The following is a 19,362-nucleotide window of genomic DNA, read 5'->3' as shown; positions in this document are numbered from 1 at the left end:
GCCCAGTGCTTTTCCCAGCACTCGGTCGTACCTGGACGCAACTCCAGCACGGAGAGCTGTCTAGCTGAGAAGCCATCAGACGTGTCCAAGAGTCTCCCCCAGGTCTCCCAGATGCAAAACCAGGAAGAAAGCCACCGCGCCCGTGGCTCAGGCCTGTGGTCCTAGCTACTCAGGAGGCTGAGATCTGAGGATCGCGGTTCAAAGCCAACAGGGCCCGCCAAGTCCTGGGGTTTGAACTCAGGGCCTAGGCACTGTCCCTGAGCTTCTTTTGCTCAGGGCTAGCACTCTTGAGCCACACCACCACTTCCAGCCTTTTCTGTGTCTGTGATGCTGAGGAATCAAACCCAGGGCCTCATGCATGCTAGGCAAGTGGTAACTGAGCCCCAGTAGTGATATTTCTTTCCTTCCAGGCACATCACTGCCGTTTGGTAAGAACACCCCACATCATGGTACTTATGTGCAGAAATATCCTACAGCTTCTCTCCCTCCGTTCATATGCAAAGTTCACCCCCTTGGTTCCAGCAATATAATCGTATATAGTATGCTTCTTCATGGATCCAGGGTCTGATCTCGGATCATGTGTTGCAATTAAATTGTCAGATCTCCTGATCTCATTCAATCTCAGTCCAACAACTTTGTCTTTCATAATTTTGACTTTTTTTTTGGAGAGGTGAGGCCAATTATTTGAAAAGCTATCCATCCCCTCAGCTCAGGGCCTGCTGGTTCCTGTGGTTAAGCTCAGGCTGTTTATTCCTGGCAGAATCACTAGTGGTCTCTCTCCAGTGTATTAGGACATACCTGCTACAGCTTGAGCAAGACGACCAGCTTTCACTTTTTTTTTCTGTTGCTCCTATCAGGGATTGTCTTACGCCCTCAGTTGGCTTTTTTCGCTCAAGGCTGGCACTCTACCACTTGAACCACAGCTCCACTTCCAGCTTTTTAGTGGCTAACGAGATAAGGGACTCACAGATTTTTCTGCCCAGTCTACCTTCGAACCAAGATCCTCAGATCTCCACCTCCTGAGCAGTTAGGATTACGGGGGTGAGCCTCTGGCTTCTTAGTTTTGACAGTGCGGAGATGGAACCCAGGGCCTCGGGCATCCTAGGCAAGTACTCAATCACAGAGCCACGCCCGCCCAGCCACGCCCAACAGCTAAGCCACGCCCCCACGACTGTCTCTCTCTCTCACACACACACACACACACACACACACACACACACACACCCTGAGACATGCCCACAACCCAGAGTCGCGCCTCATCACTAAGCCACGCCCTCCACTGCTAAACCACGCCTTCCATTGCTAAGCCCCTCCCTCCATTCGGAGCCACGCCCAACAGCTAAGCCACGCCCCCACGACTGCCACACACCCCGAGACATGCCCACAACCCAGAGCCACGCCCCATCACTAAGCCACGCCTGCCACTGCTAAACCACGCCTTCCATTGCTAGGCCCCTCCCTCCACTCTGAGCCACGCCCCCTGCCTCTGAGGCCGGGCCAGCCACACCAGTAAGCAATTAACTCCTGCTGCTGAGCCCCGTCCTTCACTGAGCTCCGCCCTCAGCACAAGCCACGCCCCAAGCGTGGGGCCACGCCCCTACCACTAAGCCACACCCCCAGCCCAGAACTGAGGATTCAACCTGGATTTGCATGACTCCAACCCACCTCAGGGAATGCAGGGAGCGGGACAGGAGTGTGAAGTTCCAGCAGAGGCAAAAAGGTTGCGTAAGAAGCTGCACACACACTTACTCACTCTGAGTGTGCTGCTGGGACAATGGGCCGTGAGGAGGGCGAGGCGCGGGGCGCAGCCCGTGCTATCAGGCTGAAAGGAACCCCAGTCCCCGGGCTTCCAGGCCTCCCCCCTCCAGCCCCCTCCTCACCCCGCCATCCCCCTCGGTCAAACTGTGATTCCCAAGCCTTGGCCCAAGCTCCTCTCTCTGCCTGGAACAAAAGGGCCCTTTGGCTTCCTCCTGGAGCAGGAACTGAAAAGAAAGGTTACTTTCAAAAATACATGGTCGGAACCAGGCGCCTGTGGCTGACACCCGTAGTCCTAGCTACTCAGGAGCCTGAGCTCTGAGGATCCTGGTTTGAAGACCGTCCAGGGAGGAAGGGCTGTCAGAATCATCTCCAGGAAATCACCACCAAAAGCCAGAAGCGGAGCTGTTGCTTCGAGTGGTAGAGCACTGGCCTTGAGCGAAAAGCTGACAGTGCCCAGAATCTGCATCCTTCTGTTCCCCTCCACCCACCCCAGGAAGCTGGGGGGTTCGTGACAGAGGGGCCCCGCATCCCCAGAATGCAATGGGGCTTGGTAACTCAGGGAGTAACTAGAATGTGAGGCCAGGCTAAGAAGAAATGCTATTCTGTTTTTATTTTTTTGTCAGTCATGGGGCTTGAACTCTGGGCTTGGGCGCTGTCCCTGTGCTCTTCAGCTCAAGGCGAGTGCTCTACTGCTTGAGCCACAGTACCACTTCCGGTTTTCTAGTGGTTTATTGGAGATAAGAGTCTCACAGATGTTCCTGCCTGGGCTGGCTTTGAACCACGATCCTCAGATCTCAGCCTCCTGAGTAGCTAGGATTACAGGCGTGAGCCACCAGTACCCGGCAGAAATGCTATTCTGGGCCCCTGTAATCCAAGCTACTCAGGAGGCTGAGATATGAGGACTGCGGTTTGAGGCCAGCTCAGGTAGAAAAGTCCCCGTGAGACTTTTATCTCCAATTACCCACTAAAAAGCCAGAAATGGCACTGTGGCTCAAAGTGGCAGAGTACTAGCTTTGAGCAGAAAAGCTCAGGGACAGCGCCCAGACCCCAAGTTCAAGCCCTACAACTGACCAAAGAAGGAGAAGGGTGGGGGGAGAAGAATGCAAGGAGGAAGTGGCACTGTGGTTTAGTGGTACAGCACTAGAAAATAAATAAGAAATGCTATGTGAGACATGAACCAAACCACTGTGTGTGTGTGTGTGTGTGTGTGAGTGAGAGAGAGAGAGAGAGAGAGAGAGAGAGTCCTGGGCCTAAACTCAAGGCCTGGCGCTGTCCCTAAGCTTCTTTTGTTCAAGGCTAGCACTGCTACCACTCGAGCCACAGCGCCACTGTTTTTTTTTTGCTTGTTGGTGATTAATTGGCAAGAAGAGTCTCCTGGACTTTCCTGCCCGGGCTGGCTTTGAACCACACTCCTAAGACCTCCGCCTCCTGAGTAGCTGGGAGGCCAGGAATGAGCCACTGGCATTGGCCTAAGCCACCTTCTTCAGTGCCAGTCCCTGGGGCTGTGGCATCCTGAGAAGAATCTGTGGCTGGAACCCACTGGGGAAGACCAGATTTTTCCAGAGTCCTCCCTGAGAGGCTGCTGAAGGGGCGCTGCGCTCCTCTTCAAGGATAAGCGACCAAGGAACTTGGACATCCGTTTTCCTAGGCACCAGTCCAAATGGGGTCTGTGCCTGCGTCCACAGCCAGTCATCCCTGGGCTGTGGGGTATGGGAGGGTGGAGAGGTTGAATGGCGGTGAGCGCGGGGAGAGGACTTTCTGTGCATGCCCAGTGGTGAGCCCTGGAACCTGTTGAGACTATTTTAAGAAGAGCAAAGGGGCCAGTGGCAGGCAGGGGGAAAGGTGGGGAAGGGGACTGTAGCTCACGCTTGTAATCCCAGCTCCTCAGAAGAGATCTGGGGATTACAGAGGTAAGCCCAGCCTGGGCAGAATAGTTTGTGAGAGCCTCACCTGCAGTGAACCACCCCAAAAGCCAGCAATGGAGCCGTGGCCCAAGTGGCAGAGCGCTAGCCTTGAGCAAAAATAAATTAAAAAACTCAGAGTTCAAGCCCAGGACTGGCGTGTGTGCACGTGCACGCGCACGCGCATGCACGCACACACACACACACACACACACACACACAGAGTAGTTTGGTTCAAGCTCAAAAAGCAGACTGTGGGTGGCATGAGTGGTAGAAACTATAGGACACAGCTACAGAGCTTGGTGCTCAGGGGAAGGCGGGGCTCCTCCTGCTCCAAGCCTCTGCTGTCCTCCCCGACCTCCAGCTTCCAAGGAGGGACCAGCCCAAAGGACCCCGATGCCCCCCCCCCCAGGGCGGAACCATCCGGGTAGCAGTTCCCACGGTTTCGCATCTCCGACGTGATGGGTTTGGACGTGCGCCCCTTCCCCTGCTCCGGCTCCACACTTGGCCCAGGCCTACATTTCTCTTCCATGAGCTCAGTCCCCCGGGGACGCAGGGCCTGGGGCCAGGCCAAGATGCAGCTGCCTGCGTGCTGACAGGGAACCTGAGCCCCTGCCCCGGGCAGACAGCGGGGAGCGGAAGTTGGGATGAGATCCTCACATCCAGGCAGGGGCTGAGGAGCTCCGTGGGATCCAGGGAGGCACGGGGGGGGGGGGGGCCCTCGGGGCGTGGGTCTGGGAACCCCCAGGCCTGCTGCTGTGTCTGATGCGTGAAGACCACCCCCCCTCCCCCCATGGGCTCCGTGGCTCTTTGCCACAGAGTGGCACTGTCTGCTGCCCACGTGCAGCTCCTCCTCTTTGATTGTCAGTACCCAGCCTCTACACCCAGTGGGGTGTGTGTGTGTGTGTGTGTGTGTGTGTGTGTGTGTGTGTGTGTGTGATACTGGGGCTTGAAGTCCGGGCCTAAGCATTATTCCCTTAGATTTCTGCTCAAGGCTAGCGCTCTATCACTTGAACCACAGCTCCAACTCCAGCTTTTTGGTGCTAAATGGAGATGAATCTTATCTCCTGAAGCTGGGCGCTGGTGGCTCACGCCTGTCATCCTAGCTACTCAGGAGGCTGAGATCTGAGGATTTCGGTTCAAAGCCAGCCCGGGCACAAAAGCTCCTGTGAGACTCTCATCTCCAATAAACCACTCAAACACTGGCAGTGGCACTGTGGCTCCAGTGATAGAGTGCTAGCCTTGAGCACAAAGAATCTTAGGGACAGTGTCCAGGCCCTGAGTTCAAGCACCACAATTGACAAGGGAAAAAAAAAAGAAAACCAAGCAAAAAAAACTTATCTTGGCACCCTAACTTGCAGATAGACGTGACAAAGCCATTTCCTCTGAAGGGAGATAGACAAGAAATAAGACAAGGTGCTGGTGGCTCATGCCTATAATCTTAGCAACTTAGGAGGCTGAGATCTGAGGATCACTGTGCAGACAGCCCCGTCAGGAAAGTCATTGAGACTCTTGTCTCCAGTTAACCAGCAAAAAGGCCAGAAGTGGAGCTGTGGCTCAAGTGGTAGAGCAGCAGCCTTGAGCAAACAAACAAACAAACAAACCTCAGAGACAGTGCCCAGGCCCTGAGTTCAAGCCCCAGAACTGGCACACACATACCAAAAAAACAGTGCTTTTTAATGCAATTGAGCCCTGGCTTTCAGTCCCCAGCACTGGGTTGAAATGACAAGACAGGACAGGGCAGGAGGGAGGAACCTCAGTATGCCGTTTCCCCAACCTGTCTCTGTGAGGAGCATTACAGCTGAGACTTAAAATTGGGAGAGGAAGCAGGAAGACAGGGAGGCAGCGGAAGGGAGGTCCAGGCAGAGAACAGCAATGGAGGACACCCAGAGCGGAAGATGGATAAAAGGAAACCAAGGAGGGTGTGGGGGGTGTGGCCTGGATGGGGTGGGGGAGGAGGGAGAGGTCAGGCTGAGTCCCACAGGGCCAAAGGGTCTGGGATTCTAAACCAAGGGCAGTGGAAGTCCTGGGAGGATTCTAGCAGGGGACCTGACTGGATTAGTTTGTCAGCCTTCCCTCGGAATAAAAGTCCTGTCTTCTTGTCTCCCGGGAGCCACATCCCCAAAGAGTTCACATGGCCCCCTTGAGGCTCCCACGGCCTCCTCCAGGAGCTCTGGGACCTTTTGTGTGTGTGTGTATTTATGTATTTGTTTATTTTCGGGATCGAGGCTCGGACGCAGGGCCTGGTGCTCTGGCTTTGGCTTTTTCCATCAAGGCTGGCACTCTACCACTTGAGCCACAGCTCCACTTCCATCCGGTTTGCTGTTGTTGTTTGCTGTTAACTGGAGACTCACAGAGACTCTTTTTAGTCCTGGGCTGGCTTTGAACCGCGATGCTCCCATCTCAGCCTCGTGAGTGGCTAGGATGGCAGGTGTGCGCCACGGAGCCCGGCTGGAGCGTTTCTCCCTGGTTGCTTACGGATGAGGCTTCCTTGGGGTGGAGCACAGTTGTTGCGTACCGGTATTTTTTTGGTCTCTTCTTTTTCGGTACGGGGGATGGAACCCAGGGCCTCTGTACTTGCTACGCACACCCCAGCCCAGTTTGCTTCTTTCTGTCTCGGTCCCGCTGCTGCCTCCTCCAGGCAGCCTCAGGGCCCGCAGGTGCTCGTTCCCGGGGGGCTCTGACCACTGCGGGCAGGGCCTGTCCCGTCCCGGACGGCGAGGCCAGCTGGGAGCAGGATCGGAGTGACCACCGATGGGGGAATGAGCGAATGAATGAGTGGGTGAGGCAGGGAGGCCATGAATGAACCGAACCTGAGACTAGGACCCCCACTCTGGCCCAAGGAGATGGTCAAGTGGAGCGGAAGAAAGGCGCATCCGGATTGGCTCCATTTGGAGGGGAGGGTGGGCCTATACTTAATGACAAGTTTCTATTGGTTCAATCCCTGAGCTCTGCCCAATCCACGCGTTGGCTCGCTTCAGGAGCCGCCCCCCCCCCCCGCCCCGACGCCTCCCCTCTCGCCCCGCCCCCTGAAGGCGCCCTCCAGTTACCCTGGCAACCGTCAGCGCTCGGCGTCGCCACGGCAACGGCCGGAGGCCTCCCGTCAGCCTGCGCCGGGCCCGCGGTCACCCTGACAACCGCGCCCCGTTCCGGTGAACATCAACCCTTCCCCGTCACCCCGGCAACCGCGGCCCGAGCCACCGCCCCCCTAGACGCGTCCGCGCGCCAAGCCGGCACCCCTCCCCCGCCCGGGCCCGGCCTCGGCCGGCCGGCGCTGGCCTTCCCGCCGCGGGGGCTCGTCAGCATGCGGGCCGCGTCCGCGCTGCGCGCCGGGGCCGGGCGGCCTGGCCCGGCGTTCCCGCCATCGCCGCCCCCCCCCACCCCCCGCTTCCGGCGGGGCGCCGCCCGCCCGCCGCGGCCGGGGACCCCCCCACCGGGGACCCCTCCCCCCCACCGGGGACCCCTCCCCCCCACCGGGGACCCCCCCCCACCGGGGACCCCCCCCCCACCGGGGACCCCCCGCCGCCGCAGCCGGGGACCCCCCCTCCTCCGCCCAGCCGGGACGTGGAGGCCGGGCCCAGGCAGGGCGGGCGCGGGCTCGGGCAGGGCGGGTGCGGGCACGGGCGCGGGCAGGGCGGGCGCGGGCAGGGCGGGCGCGGGCAGGGCGGGTGCGGGCTCGGGCACGGGCAGGGCGGGCGCGGGCAGGGCGGGTGCGGGCACGGGCACGGGCAGGGCGGGCGCGGGCAGGGCGGGTGCGGGCTCGGGCAGGGCGGGTGCGGGCACGGGCGCGGGCAGGGCGGGTGCGGGCGCGGGCAGGGCGGGTGCGGGCACGGGCGCGGGCAGGGCGGGTGCGGGCTCGGGCACGGGCAGGGCGGGCACGGGCAGGGCGGGCGCGGGCAGGGCGGGTGCGGGCACGGGCGCGGGCAGGGCGGGCGCGGGCAGGGCGGGTGCGGGCTCGGGCAGGGCGGGTGCGGGCACGGGCGCGGGCAGGGCGGGTGCGGGCACGGGCGCGGGCAGGGCGGGTGCGGGCGCGGGCAGGGCGGGTGCGGGCACGGGCGCGGGCAGGGCGGGTGCGGGCGCGGGCAGGGCGGGTGCGGGCACGGGCAGGGCGGGCGCGGGCAGGGCGGGAACGGGCAGGGCGGGCACGGGCAGGGCGGGTGCGGGCACGGGCAGGGCGGGCTCGGGCAGGGCGGGCTCGGGCGCGGGCAGGGCGGGCACGGGCAGGGCGGGTGCGGGCACGGGCACGGGCAGGGCGGGCGCGGGCAGGGCGGGTGCGGGCACGGGCGCGGGCAGGGCGGGTGCGGGCACGGGCGCGGGCAGGGCGGGTGCGGGCACGGGCGCGGGCAGGGCGGGTGCGGGCACGGGCGCGGGCAGGGCGGGTGCGGGCACGGGCGCGGGCAGGGCGGGTGCGGGCGCGGGCAGGGCGGGTGCGGGCGCGGGCAGGGCGGGTGCGGGCGCGGGCAGGGCGGGCGCGGGCGCGGGCAGGGCGGGCGCGGGCAGGGCGGGTGCGGGCACGGGCAGGGCGGGTGCGGGCACGGGCACGGGCACGGGCAGGGCGGGGCGCGGGCAGGGCGGGCGCGGGCAGGGCGGGTGCGGGCGCGGGCAGGGCGGGCGCGGGCAGGGCGGGTGCGGGCACGGGCAGGGCGGGTGCGGGCACGGGCAGGGCGGGTGCGGGCACGGGCACGGGCACGGGCAGGGCGGGCGCGGGCAGGGCGGGCGCGGGCAGGGCGGGTGCGGGCTCGGGCAGGGCGGGGCGCGGGGCGCGGGCACGGGCAGGGCGGGTGCGGGCGCGGGCAGGGCGGGTGCGGGCAGGGCGGGGCGCGGGCAGGGGCGGGTGCGGGCACGGGCAGGGCGGGCGCGGGCAGGGCGGGCGCGGGCAGGGCGGGCACGGGCGGGGCGGGTGCGGGCGCGGGCAGGGCGGGCGCGGGCGGGGCGGGTGCGGGCGCGGGCAGGGCGGGCGCGGGCAGGGCGGGTGCGGGCGCGGGCAGGGCGGGCGCGGGCAGGGCGGGTGCGGGCGCGGGCAGGGCGGGTGCGGGCACGGGCGCGGGCAGGGCGGGTGCGGGCGCGGGCAGGGCGGGTGCGGGCACGGGCGCGGGCAGGGCGGGTGCGGGCGCGGGCAGGGCGGGTGCGGGCGCGGGCAGGGCGGGTGCGGGCACGGGCGCGGGCAGGGCGGGTGCGGGCACGGGCAGGGCGGGTGCGGGCACGGGCAGGGCGGGCACGGGCAGGGCGGGCGCGGGCAGGGCGGGCGCGGGCAGGGCGGGTGCGGGCACGGGCAGGGCGGGTGCGGGCACGGGCGCGGGCAGGGCAGGGCGGGCACGGGCAGGGCGGGTGCGGGCAGGGCGGGCTCCAGCCGCCGGCGCAGCCCCGCCTCCCAGCCACCCCCGCAGGCTGGGTCGGAGGTGCACGGTTCGAAGCCAGCCCGGGGCAGGAAGGACCGACCCGCGAGGCTTTACCGCCAGCTAGCCAGGAAGGACAAAGCCCCAAGTGGAGATGGGGCTCCGCTCCGGGGTGGAGCGCGAGGCCGGGACGCACACAGCGCAGTGCGGGGCTGCGGGCGGGCAGCTCCACACCGGCTCCTACTCTAACACGTGAGCCCTGTGCGCAGAGGCTGGGCCCAGAGGCCGCCGGAGTCAGCAGGAACTGCTGGATGGAAAAAAATGGCTTCAGATGGCAGAAATCCTAACAAAGCCCAGGGCCGATCCCCAGGGATGGGCCGCAGCCTCAGCCCCGCGGGGACAAGAGACATGAGCCTGACTCGCACTAGGGCTCCCAGGGGGTGGGGCGGCCCGGGGCTGTCCTGAGCCGGCTGGAGAGGGTCTCCAGGTCCCCTTCCTTCCCCTGAGGGTCTCCTCTGCCGTGGGACGTGTTCAGGAGCCAGGCAAGTGGACCCCTGCTCTTTTTGTTTTGGTGCTGGTCCTGAGGCTTGAACCCGGGGCCTCCCTATGCCGCAGCGTGCGCGCGTGTGCATGTGTGTGTGCGCGTGTATGTGGTGACAACGGTGAGCACTATACCAACTTGAGCCACAGCTCCATTTCTGACTTTTTTGGTGCTTAATGGGCGATCAGAGTCTGGCGGACTTTCCTTCCCTGACTGGCCTTCAATGGCCATCTTCAGATCTTAGCTTCCTGAATAGCTTACAGGTCCTGAATAGGTTACAGACAGGTGTGAGCCCCTGGAGCCCCTGGCTTCAGGCTTGAACTCAGGGCCTGGGCGCTGTCCCTGAGCTCCTTTTGCTCAACGCTAGTGCTCTACCATTTGAGCCACAGCACCACTTCCAGCTTTTTTCTGTCTGTGGTACTGCAGAATCAACCCCAGGGCTCCACACATGCTAGGCCAGCGCACTACACTGAGCCACCTTCCCAACCCCCCCAATCACGTTTTTACCCAAGTATTTCTTGGAACCTTCTAAGTGCCAGGGAAGATTCCAGGCATTTATTTTCTACAAATAGATAAAATTAAAATACTCTTAAAGTTGATGGTCCAGGCAAGGACTTGCTCAGAAGAGGGCATTTTTTTTTCTTCACTCTTCCTCCCTCCTTTCATTCATGCACCATCATCATCATCATCATCATCATCATCATCATCATCATCCTCTCTCTCTCCCCCTACTGTAAATAGTAGTTTTTTAAGTTTTAGGGTTTCATCTCAGGGCCTCACACTTGGAAGGCGGTACAATACCACTTAAGCCAGATTCCCAGCCCTCTTTGCTTTATTTTTTCCAGTAGGATCTTGTGTCTTACCTAGAACCAGCTTTGGCCCACAATCCTCCTATTTATGCTTCCTGTGGAGCTGGGATGACAAGCATGTGCCTGGGCATGGGCCCAGCTATTGGTTGAGATGGGGTGCTGCTTCCTTGATGCCAGAGCTAGTCTTTGAGTCATGAGATTCCCGATTCCCAATCTCTACCTCACAATGTTTTAGTTTTATGATTTTTTTTTTTTGGTCCATCCTGGGGCTTGAACTCTGGGCCTGGCGCTATCCCTCAGCTCTTCAGCTCAAGGCTAGCGCTCTACCACTTGAGCCACAGCACCACTTCTGGTTTTTTTCTTTTTGCTTATGTGGTGCTGAGGAATCGAACCCAGGACCTTAGGCATGTGAGGCAAGCGCTCTACCACTGAGCCACCTTCCCAGCCCCCCTGGATTTCTTCTGCACACGTCTAATGCTCTACCACTTGAAGCACAGATCCACTTGGGCCTTTTTTTGTTTTCTTTTTTTGGTGATGAGGGTGGTGAGCTGGAGATGAGGGCTGGTTTCAAACCTTGATCCTCAGATCTCAGGCTCCTGAGTAGCTAGGATTACAGGTGTGAGCCACAGGTGTGTGTGTGTGTGTTTTAAGGCCTCCCATTTAAACTTGAAATACCCTCACTGATACAATCTCATGGAATGGATGCGAGGTTCAAATACTTAAGATGCAGAGCTACTTTAATTTTACATTTAATTGTAGTTCATTTCTAATTAATGTGCACTTACATGGGAAGCAGCCTCATGGGGCTTGTGCTATGTAGCGGATGAGTTATTAGGGAAGAGGAGGGGAGGAACTAACTAACAGGAAGGGCAGTTACAGTTCGTGTGGACTTGGGGAAGGAACTGAGGCAGGCACCCAGCGCCTTAGAGAACCGCACCTGCTTCCAACTGTCCGAGTGCTTACTCCTACCCGCACGCAACCTGCACACCCGAGTGTGAGCACAATGATTAATATGTGAGTCAGGGCCCTTGGCTCACGCCTATCATCCCAGCCACTCAGGAGGCTGAGATCTGAGGATGCCCATGCAAAGCCAGCCCAGGCAGGAAAGTCTAGAAGATTCTTATATCTCCAATGAGGCACCCAAAAAGCTGGAAGTGGAGCTGTGGCTTAAGGATAGAGCACTAGCCTTGAGCAAAAACATAATCATAATAAGAAGAAAACAAACCCTCAGAAACGGTGCCCCAGGCCCTGAGTTCAAGCCCCAGGATGGGCCCCAAATAAAAAGGTTGCATATTTCAGAGCACTCCCAAATCCATTCACACCCAATCTGGGAGTGGGTGAGCAGCTCACGGGGTAGGTGCGCTGGTGTGGCACTGCAGGCACGCACCGGGGGCGGGCCTGGCTGAGTCAGCCCCGAGTGTGAGGTGGATGCAAAGGTCCCCTAGCCCAGCAGGTCTTGCAGGAAGGCCCACATGTACTCGTGCATCTGTTGGTAGTGGGTCTGTGGGATCCAGTGGCCTGAGCCTGGCAGGATGTGGGACTCCAGCCGGCCCGGCACAAAGTGGCTGCTGATGGCTTTCACCAGTCCTGTCTGGAAGTAGGGGTCTTTCTCCCCCCATAGTAGCAGCGTGGGTGTGGACAGTTCCTGGGGTTCTACGGGGTAGTCTCTATGGCCAAGAGAGAGAGAGAGAGAGATAGACAAGACAGATGAACAGATGCCCCCCCCCCCCCCCCCAATGCCTAGCTCCGGAACTCTCTGGAACCTCTCCCGGAAGGTGTGGCCTCACCTGAAGAGGTTCCGGTAGTAGTTGATGGGGCCGGTGAGGGCGCCGGGCTGCGTCAGGTCGTACAGCATGGCCTCCAGCTCATCGCGTGTCAGGCAGGGAATGCCCGTCTTGCGGTCGGTGAAAATGGACTTCAGGATCTGGACACACAGCAAGGCCTCTGGCTTCAGTGTCCAGCCCAGCCGGCCCCCACCCCTTCCCTCCACCCGTCCGGCCTTCACCCCGCGGGACCTGGAAGTCAGACATGGACAGCAGTTTCTCTGGCAGCCAGGGAAGCTGGAACAAGAACAGGTACTTGGATCGGAACAACTGGCCGACGTGGCGCAGGGCATAGTCTTGAGAATGGGATGACAGGAAGTGGATGTGAGGCCTGGGCTGGGGGGGGCTGTACCCCCACATCACACACACACCACCTCCTGCGCCAGAGCCAGCATCCCTCTGTGTCGGGGGGGGGGTCATCCTAGCCACAAAATGGGACATGGGGTTCCTGGGGGATCCCCATAGCCACTGGCTTGGCTTCTGCACACCGGAGATGGGATGTATTCATTCTTCCCTGCTTCAGGCAACGTACGTTAGTAACTACTATGTGCCAGGCTCTGCTCTAGACTCAAGACATGCAGGGAATGGGATGCCAAACTCCTCAGGGAGCTGGCATTTATACAGGAGGGAGACAGACAAGAAACTGAGAGAGAGGGAGAGAGGGAGAGAGGGGGAGAAGAGGAGAGGGGGAGAGGGGGAGAGGGAGAGAGGGAGAGAGGGAGAGAGGGGGAGAGGGGGAGAGGGGGAGAGAAGAAGAGAGAGAATGAGAACGAATACATGATTATAGTGCTGGTGGTTAAAATCAGGTATCACACAGGTGCCAGAGGCTCCCGCCTGGCATCCTAGCTACTCAGGAGGCTGAGATCTGAGGATCACGGTTCAAAGCCAGCCTGGGCAGGAAAAGCTGTGAAATTCTTATCTCCAATAAACCACTAGAAAACTGGAAGTGGCGCTGTGGCTCAAGTGGTAGAGCGCTGGCCTTGTGCTGAAGAGCTCAGGGACAGCGCCCAGGCCCAGAGTTCAAGCCCCACCCCCGACCAAAAACAAAAACAAATCAGGTATGGATGGGGCGGAATGTGTGTTAAGCAGAACACTTGAGAATCTAGGTCCCGTTCATACTTAGCACCCCAACAAATTAACCTAACAAATTGAGTTTCGTAAAAGATATTGAACAGCCAGAGAAGGCATCTGATCCGGCTGTCGCTTGTGATTTGCTTGTTTACGCCCTGCTACCCAAAGCAGACTAATTTACTTTCCTCACCTCAGTTTCCCCTCTCCCCGGGGTGGGAACGTGGGGTGCATCCCAGCCTCCCAGACACACCTTGAAACACAAACTTGGGGGGGCCACTGACGATCACCATCCGGTCAACCAGGGACGGGAAGTAGACAGAGAAGTTCCAGGCGAGGGTGGCGCCGAAGTCGTGGGCCACGAGGACACATTTGGAGTAGCCTGGGAGAGACAGAAGGTGCCAGGCTCATGCCGGGGCTGGGAAGGGCGCTAGCAAGCAGGGCAGCAGGAAGAGACAGGCGCGGGCAGGATGGAAATGGCAGGTACCCAAGCCCAGGATGACATCTTGGATGTCAGCCATGAGCAGCTCTGTAGTGTAACAGTCCACATCCCTGGGCGCATCCGAGGGGCCGTAGCCACGCAGGTTCACCGCCACGGTGTGGAAATGGCTCTGGAACTCCCTGAGCTGGTAGCGCCAGAAGAACCTGCCCAGTGGGAGAGAGAAGGCTGAGTCAGTGTCCTACCACCACCATCAGATTAGCAGCAGAACCCTTGGGCGGCTGGGCTTTCTGGAAGGGGTGGATGGGGAAGCCCCAGACCTCGGATCCCATCTCCGCTCCAACCCCTGCAGGCATCCCGGACTCCCAGTCAGCCCCAGTCAGCCCGTCCAGGCCCAGTCCTGCCCATGTGGGGCCCCGCAAGCCCCAGGAAGCCATACACACCAGTTCTTCGGGAAGCCGTGAAGAAACAGCATAAGGGGTCCGTTGCCACGGCCCGCGGAGACGTAGTGCAGACGCAGGCCCGAGCTCTGCGGGAGGAGCACCCACCTGAGCCAGGCCCGAGCTCTGCGGGAGGAGCACCCGCCTGAGCCAGGCCCGAGCTCTGCGGGAGGAGCACCCGCCTGAGCCAGGCCTGCAGCTGCCTCCCCAGCCCGCTCTGTGTACTTACTTTTGGAGCCTGAATCAGGGTCTGCTTGTGCTGTCCCTTAGCTCCTCTTCTTCCTCCTCCCCCTCATTCTCCCTCCTCCTCCCCCTCCTCCTTTCTTCTTCTTCCTCCTCCTCCCTCCTCTTTCCCCTTCTTCCTCCTCGTCTTCTTCTTTCTTCCTCCTCCTTCTCTTCTTCTTCCTCCTTCTTCCTCCTCCTTCCTCTTCCTCCTCCTTCCGTCCTTCTCCTTTTTCTGGCTGGTGCTCTACCACTTGAGCCACAGCTCCACTTCTGGCTTTTTTCTTTTTGGCAATTGACTGGAGATTTCCTGCTCTGGGGCTGGCTTTGAACCGGGATCCTCACATCTCAGCCTCCTTCCTGGGTTGCTAAGTGTGTGTGTGCGCGCACGCGCGCGCGCGTGCATGCGCGTGCGCGTATGCGCGTGCGCGTGTGCCTGTCTTGGGACTCGCACTCAGGCTGTCTCTGGAGCTCTTTCGCCAAAGGCTGGCGCTCTGCCACTGGAGCCACACACAGCTCCACACGTCGGGCTTGTCGGTGGATGGGGTCATTGGAGGCTTTTCTGCTTGGGCTGGCTTCGAACTGCGATCCTCAGGTCTCAGCCTTCGGGAGTGGCCGGGATGAGCCGCGGGCGGTGAGCCTGGCTCCTCACTGCGCTTGGAGCCAGTCCGGGCCTCCCGGGCGGGCGGGGGACTCGATCCCACCGCGTCCCCACTCCCCTGCCCGTCCCGCAGCTCCGGCCCGCTCCCGCCGGCCCCGCAGCCCCGCCCCGCCCGGCCCGCAGCCCCCGCTCGGCCCCGCAGCCCCCCGCCCCGAGCTCACCCTGAGGCTCAGGAAGCCGTGCTGGCCCAGCGCGGGGTCCCGCAGGCAGGCGGGGACGGCGGTGCGGGCCCGCCCCAGGCAGCCGCGGCGGGGCCGGCAGAGCACGTGCGTGAGCGCCACGCAGCCGTAGAAGGCGGCGGCCAGCAGCGCGGCGACGCCCGCCAGGCCCCGCACCAGGGCGCGCAGCAGCCGCAGCGAGCAGCGCGAGGGCGCCAGCAGCGCGGTCACCACCAGCTCGGGCATGGCGCCCGCGGGGGCCGCGGGGGCCGCGGGGGGCGCGGGGGGCGCGGGCAGCAGCGGCGACGCGGGGCCTGGGCCCCCTCCGCGGCCGGCGGCCGGCTGCTGCTCCGCGCCGTCGGGGAACGCGGGCCGCTCCGAGGACGCAGGCGCGCGGCCGCCGCACATGACGCACCCAGCGAGGCGGCGGCGCGCTCGCACCTGGGCGCCGCGCGGGCCCGGAGGGGACGCTAAGGCCCGGGGGCGTGGCCTCTGGGGGCGTGTCCGAGGGGCGGGGCCTCGAGGGGGCGGGGCCTCGGGGCGGGGCCGGCACCCGAGCCCCGAAGGGAGGCGGCTGTCCCGCAGGTGTCTCCGAGGAAGACGTTACCCAGCGCCTGCTGCCATCCCAGCTACTCGGGTAGGCTGAGATCTGAGGATCGCGGTTCAAAGCCAACCCCCGGCAGGAACAGTCCGGGAGACTCTTAGGTCCCATGAATGACAATAAAGCTGGAAGTTGAGCTGTGGCCCAAAGTGGTAGAGCACCTGTCTTGGGGCAGCCTTCAGGTCCCGAATTCAAGCCCCAAGACCGACGAAAACAGAAGCACCAAACTGCGATACCCAAGCACCTGTTCGTTGGTCTATAAAACAAGGTCCACAGCCGGGCGCTTGAGGCTCACGCCTGTCATCCCAGCGACTCAGGAGGCTGAGATCTGAGGATCACGGTTCAAAGCCAGCCCGGGCAGGAGAGACCGTGAGACTCCTATCTCCAATGAACCACCAGAAAACCGGAAGTGGCGCTGTGGCTCAAGTGGCAGAGCGCTCGCCTAGAGCTGAAGAGCTGAGGGCCCACGACCCCAAAACATAAACAATGTGCACACTGAAAAGAAGCCCACAGATCAGGAAACGCCTCTTCCTAGTTAGCCGCATCGTTTTTAGATGACTGTGTCTTTACTCATAGACCGTGTACACCCGTGCCCACGAGGGAAGGTGGAGCAGAGACGGCATCCGTGGATAGCGGGTGGAAAGCAAAGGGGAACCCTCAGCTGCCCTGGACGTCGAAGAAAACGAGCCGAGGAACTCAAGGGCCAGTGATGGGCGGGCGGGAATGAGGGAGCGGGAACCGCTGGCACTAAGAACGGGAAAGAGATGTTCGCGACCCCGGTTCGTGAAAGGCAGTGTAGAGTAAGACGGTGCGGACTGTCATTGTGAAGACTCGGTTGTTTGTAACTTCAGCTAAGTATATGCCGCAGCGTTGTGTAGCCACGTAATCTCAATTAATATTTGGAAAACAAGAAGGCAGACAGTTCAGGCGGGGAGCGGACAGGGAAGTGGGCGGAGCCGGGGACGGGGGCGTGGCACTGCGGGGTGGGTGTGGTCCGCGAGCTGGTAAAGCGCCGCTCCGCCTTAGCGCGTGGCCCACCCAGGTAAACCGGAGAAAGGGCGGAGCCTCGTCTGGCAGAAGTGGGTGGGGCTTTGGGTGGGAGGCGGGGCATGTGCAGGGTGGGTGTGGCCTGCGTGCATGTATGTAATGTCCACTTAGCTTGGAAGCTTTGTAGGAGTTGTGGGCGTGGCTTACTCGGGTAGACAGAAGAGTGGGCGGAGCCCAGGGTGTGTGTGAGGAGGTCTTGCATTGGGGCGTGGGCCTGGAGGTCGACCAATGAGATGAGGGAGGCGGTGCCATGTCCTAATATGGCGTTCCCGGAAGCTAAGGGTGGAGTTTGGAGGAAGGCGCGCTCATTCGCAGCATTCCGGCTTGGTTTGGGAGTGCCAGCCCACCCTCGACCCTCCCCTCCCGGCTGGTTCCCTGAGACCCAGCAGCGAGCGCCTTTACCTCAAGTCCTGGTTTCAAGGGAAGGCTTACCCCGCCCTCAGCCCCGCTCAGTCCTCCCATTGGCTCGCTGGGCCCGTCAGCCCGCCCCTCCTGGGATGTGATTGGACAGCGGCGGATACTGATGTCCCAGCGACAGGTCCCGTCCGGAAGTGATGGGCAGGTGGCTGCCGCCTACGGGGCGGGAGGCCGGACTGGGGATCTGGAGCAGGACGGACGGGACTGAGTCACGGGGCTGCGGCCGGGAAGAGGCAGCAGGGCAGAGCCGGGCATGACGGGGCACCGAGTCAAGAGCCCGGTCCCTGCCAGGAGCGCTCCTCTTCCTGTTTCTCAATGCTGCCTGCAGACCATTTTGGAGACACCTGTCATTAGGGCGATCCCGTGAAAGCAGCCTGGCGTCGGGCCCACGACCCCGAGGTCATCCATGCCGAGCCGCGCGTGCGCGCCGGGCCCTGCGCGGTCGGGGCGCCGCGCGGCCCCCCCAGCTAGCTCTGCCCAAAGTGCTCGCTCTGGGCCTGGCTCCGGCTCTGCCCGTCCCTCCCTCCCTCCTGCCCTTCCCTCTCTTAGGGTTATTGGAGGTTAGAGTCTCCCGGACTTTCCTGCCCAGGCTGGCTTCGAACCGTGATCCTTAGAACTCAGCCTCCTGGATAGTTTAGGATTACAGGCGCGAGCCACCAGTGCCAGCCTTTCCTTTTCTACCTGTTGCTTGAATTTACGGCCTCCCTTTCTCACTCAACTCTCTGCTATGGCTGGCCCTCTACTGCTCTACTGAACCAGATTGTTGCCGGAATCAGAGATAAGTCTCTGGGATTTGCTGGCCTGGCTTTGAACCTCGATCCTCGAGACACCAGTTTGGGCTCAATGTGCAACTGTTTAACATTTACCAACTTGGGGCATTACCTATTGAACTGCTTACATCACTGCTTCGAGGCTGACTCCGGGTTGGGTCACTATTGGTTGTCTCTAACTTTACTCATCTGTTATCATCTCCCAGCTCTTACACAAGACTGACTCAACAGGCTAGTAAACATTATCCTGTTGCAGGGACCATAATTAATTAAGCCCATGGTTTATTAAAGCCATTCTGCCACGGGTAAACAATGTATTTGAGTCAGTTTACACTGTTATTTGTACTTGTTTTCTCTCCCTAGATTCATGCAGTGTGTGTGTCTGTGTGTGTGTGTGTGCATGCATGCGTGTGTGTGTGTGTGTGTGTGCAGGTCCTGGGGCTTGGCACTGTTCCTGAACTTTTTTCTGCTGGAGGCTAGTGTTCTACCACTTGAGCCACAGCTTCATTTCTCTCTCTCTTTTGTATTTAATTGGACATGAATGGAGATTAAAGCCAAGCTACTCTGGAGGCTGAGATCTGAGGATCACAATTCAAAGCCAGCCCGTGTAGGAAAGTCTATGAGGCTCTTATCTCCAATGAACCACCAGAAAACCAAAAGTGGCGCTGTGGCTCAAGTGGTAGAGCGCTTGCCTTGAGCTGAAGAGCTGAGGGACAGTGCCCAGGCCCAGAGTTCAAGCCTTATGACCGACCAAAAGAAAAAAAAAAGTAGAGATGATTAAGCACTTTTTAGGGGTGAAGGCATGGATAACTTATAATCTTTTCTATTGTGCCAGTACGAGGGCTTGAACTCAGGGCCTCACACTTTTCCTGGCATTCTAATTGAGCCACACAGTTCCACTTGGAGCTTTTGATGGTGATTATAGTCTCACCAGGCATTTCTGCCCAGCCTGGACTTGGACCACAAGCCTCAGATGTCAGCCTGCTGAGTACTACTGAGTACTAGTATTACAGGTGTGAGATGCTATCATCCCCTATCTGTTCCTGAGACTGTCTTGTTATGTACTCCATGCTCGCCTGAAACCTGCCCTCCTCCTGCCTCTGCCTCCCAAGTGCTGGCTGGCATTACAGGAGTGCATTGCACACAGGTTAGGTTTTGTTATACACCCTGTAACTCGGTTCATTCACAATCTGATGTTGCCAGGGTCTCCCAGTCCTCTGGTCTGTCTGCATGGATGGTGGGTGTGAGAATCACTCTTTCCGGCACATGTGTACCCTGTTCCCGACTCCCTCAACTCCACCTTCTCAAACACAGCAAGTCGCCACAGGAGAGGAACTTGTATAATTCAGTACAAATGTTTATTTTTGCAAC

At 60.7% G+C, this 19,362-nt stretch overlaps 2 protein-coding genes across 3 annotated transcripts in view; both read right to left on the bottom strand.

Moving 5' to 3' along the window:
* Positions 1-9,767, bottom strand: part of Notch3 (notch receptor 3) — a 44,728-nt gene extending 34,961 nt beyond the window's left edge. Inside the window, 3 exon segments of the mRNA XM_042670631.1 lie at positions 7,169-8,397; positions 8,508-9,118; positions 9,699-9,767. Of these exon segments, the coding sequence (XP_042526565.1) occupies positions 7,169-8,397; positions 8,508-9,118; positions 9,699-9,767 (1,909 nt within the window).
* Positions 9,768-11,785: 2,018 nt separating this feature from the next.
* Ephx3 (epoxide hydrolase 3) lies at positions 11,786-15,402 on the bottom strand. Of its 2 annotated transcripts, none has more exons than XM_042670686.1 (7): positions 15,139-15,402; positions 14,119-14,204; positions 13,724-13,881; positions 13,490-13,618; positions 12,361-12,464; positions 12,133-12,269; positions 11,786-12,012 (listed from the first exon to the last, which is right to left on the bottom strand). In XM_042670686.1, exons 1-7 carry the CDS (start codon positions 15,400-15,402, stop codon positions 11,787-11,789), a joined length of 1,104 nt encoding a protein of 367 aa, XP_042526620.1. In that variant the 3' UTR covers position 11,786. The 2 variants fall into 2 exon arrangements, with proteins under 2 accessions (XP_042526620.1, XP_042526621.1); XM_042670687.1 differs by having other exon boundaries at positions 15,160-15,402.
* Positions 15,403-19,362: the final 3,960 nt, after the last annotated feature.

The sequence above is a fragment of the Dipodomys spectabilis genome, unplaced genomic scaffold (genome assembly GCF_019054845.1).
Source record: "Dipodomys spectabilis isolate Male_0828 unplaced genomic scaffold, ASM1905484v1 ptg000573l, whole genome shotgun sequence".
NCBI classification, from domain to species: domain Eukaryota; kingdom Metazoa; phylum Chordata; class Mammalia; order Rodentia; family Heteromyidae; genus Dipodomys; species Dipodomys spectabilis.
The sequence above is the reverse complement of the archived record's forward strand: the minus strand, read 5'-3'. Positions and strand labels throughout refer to the sequence as shown.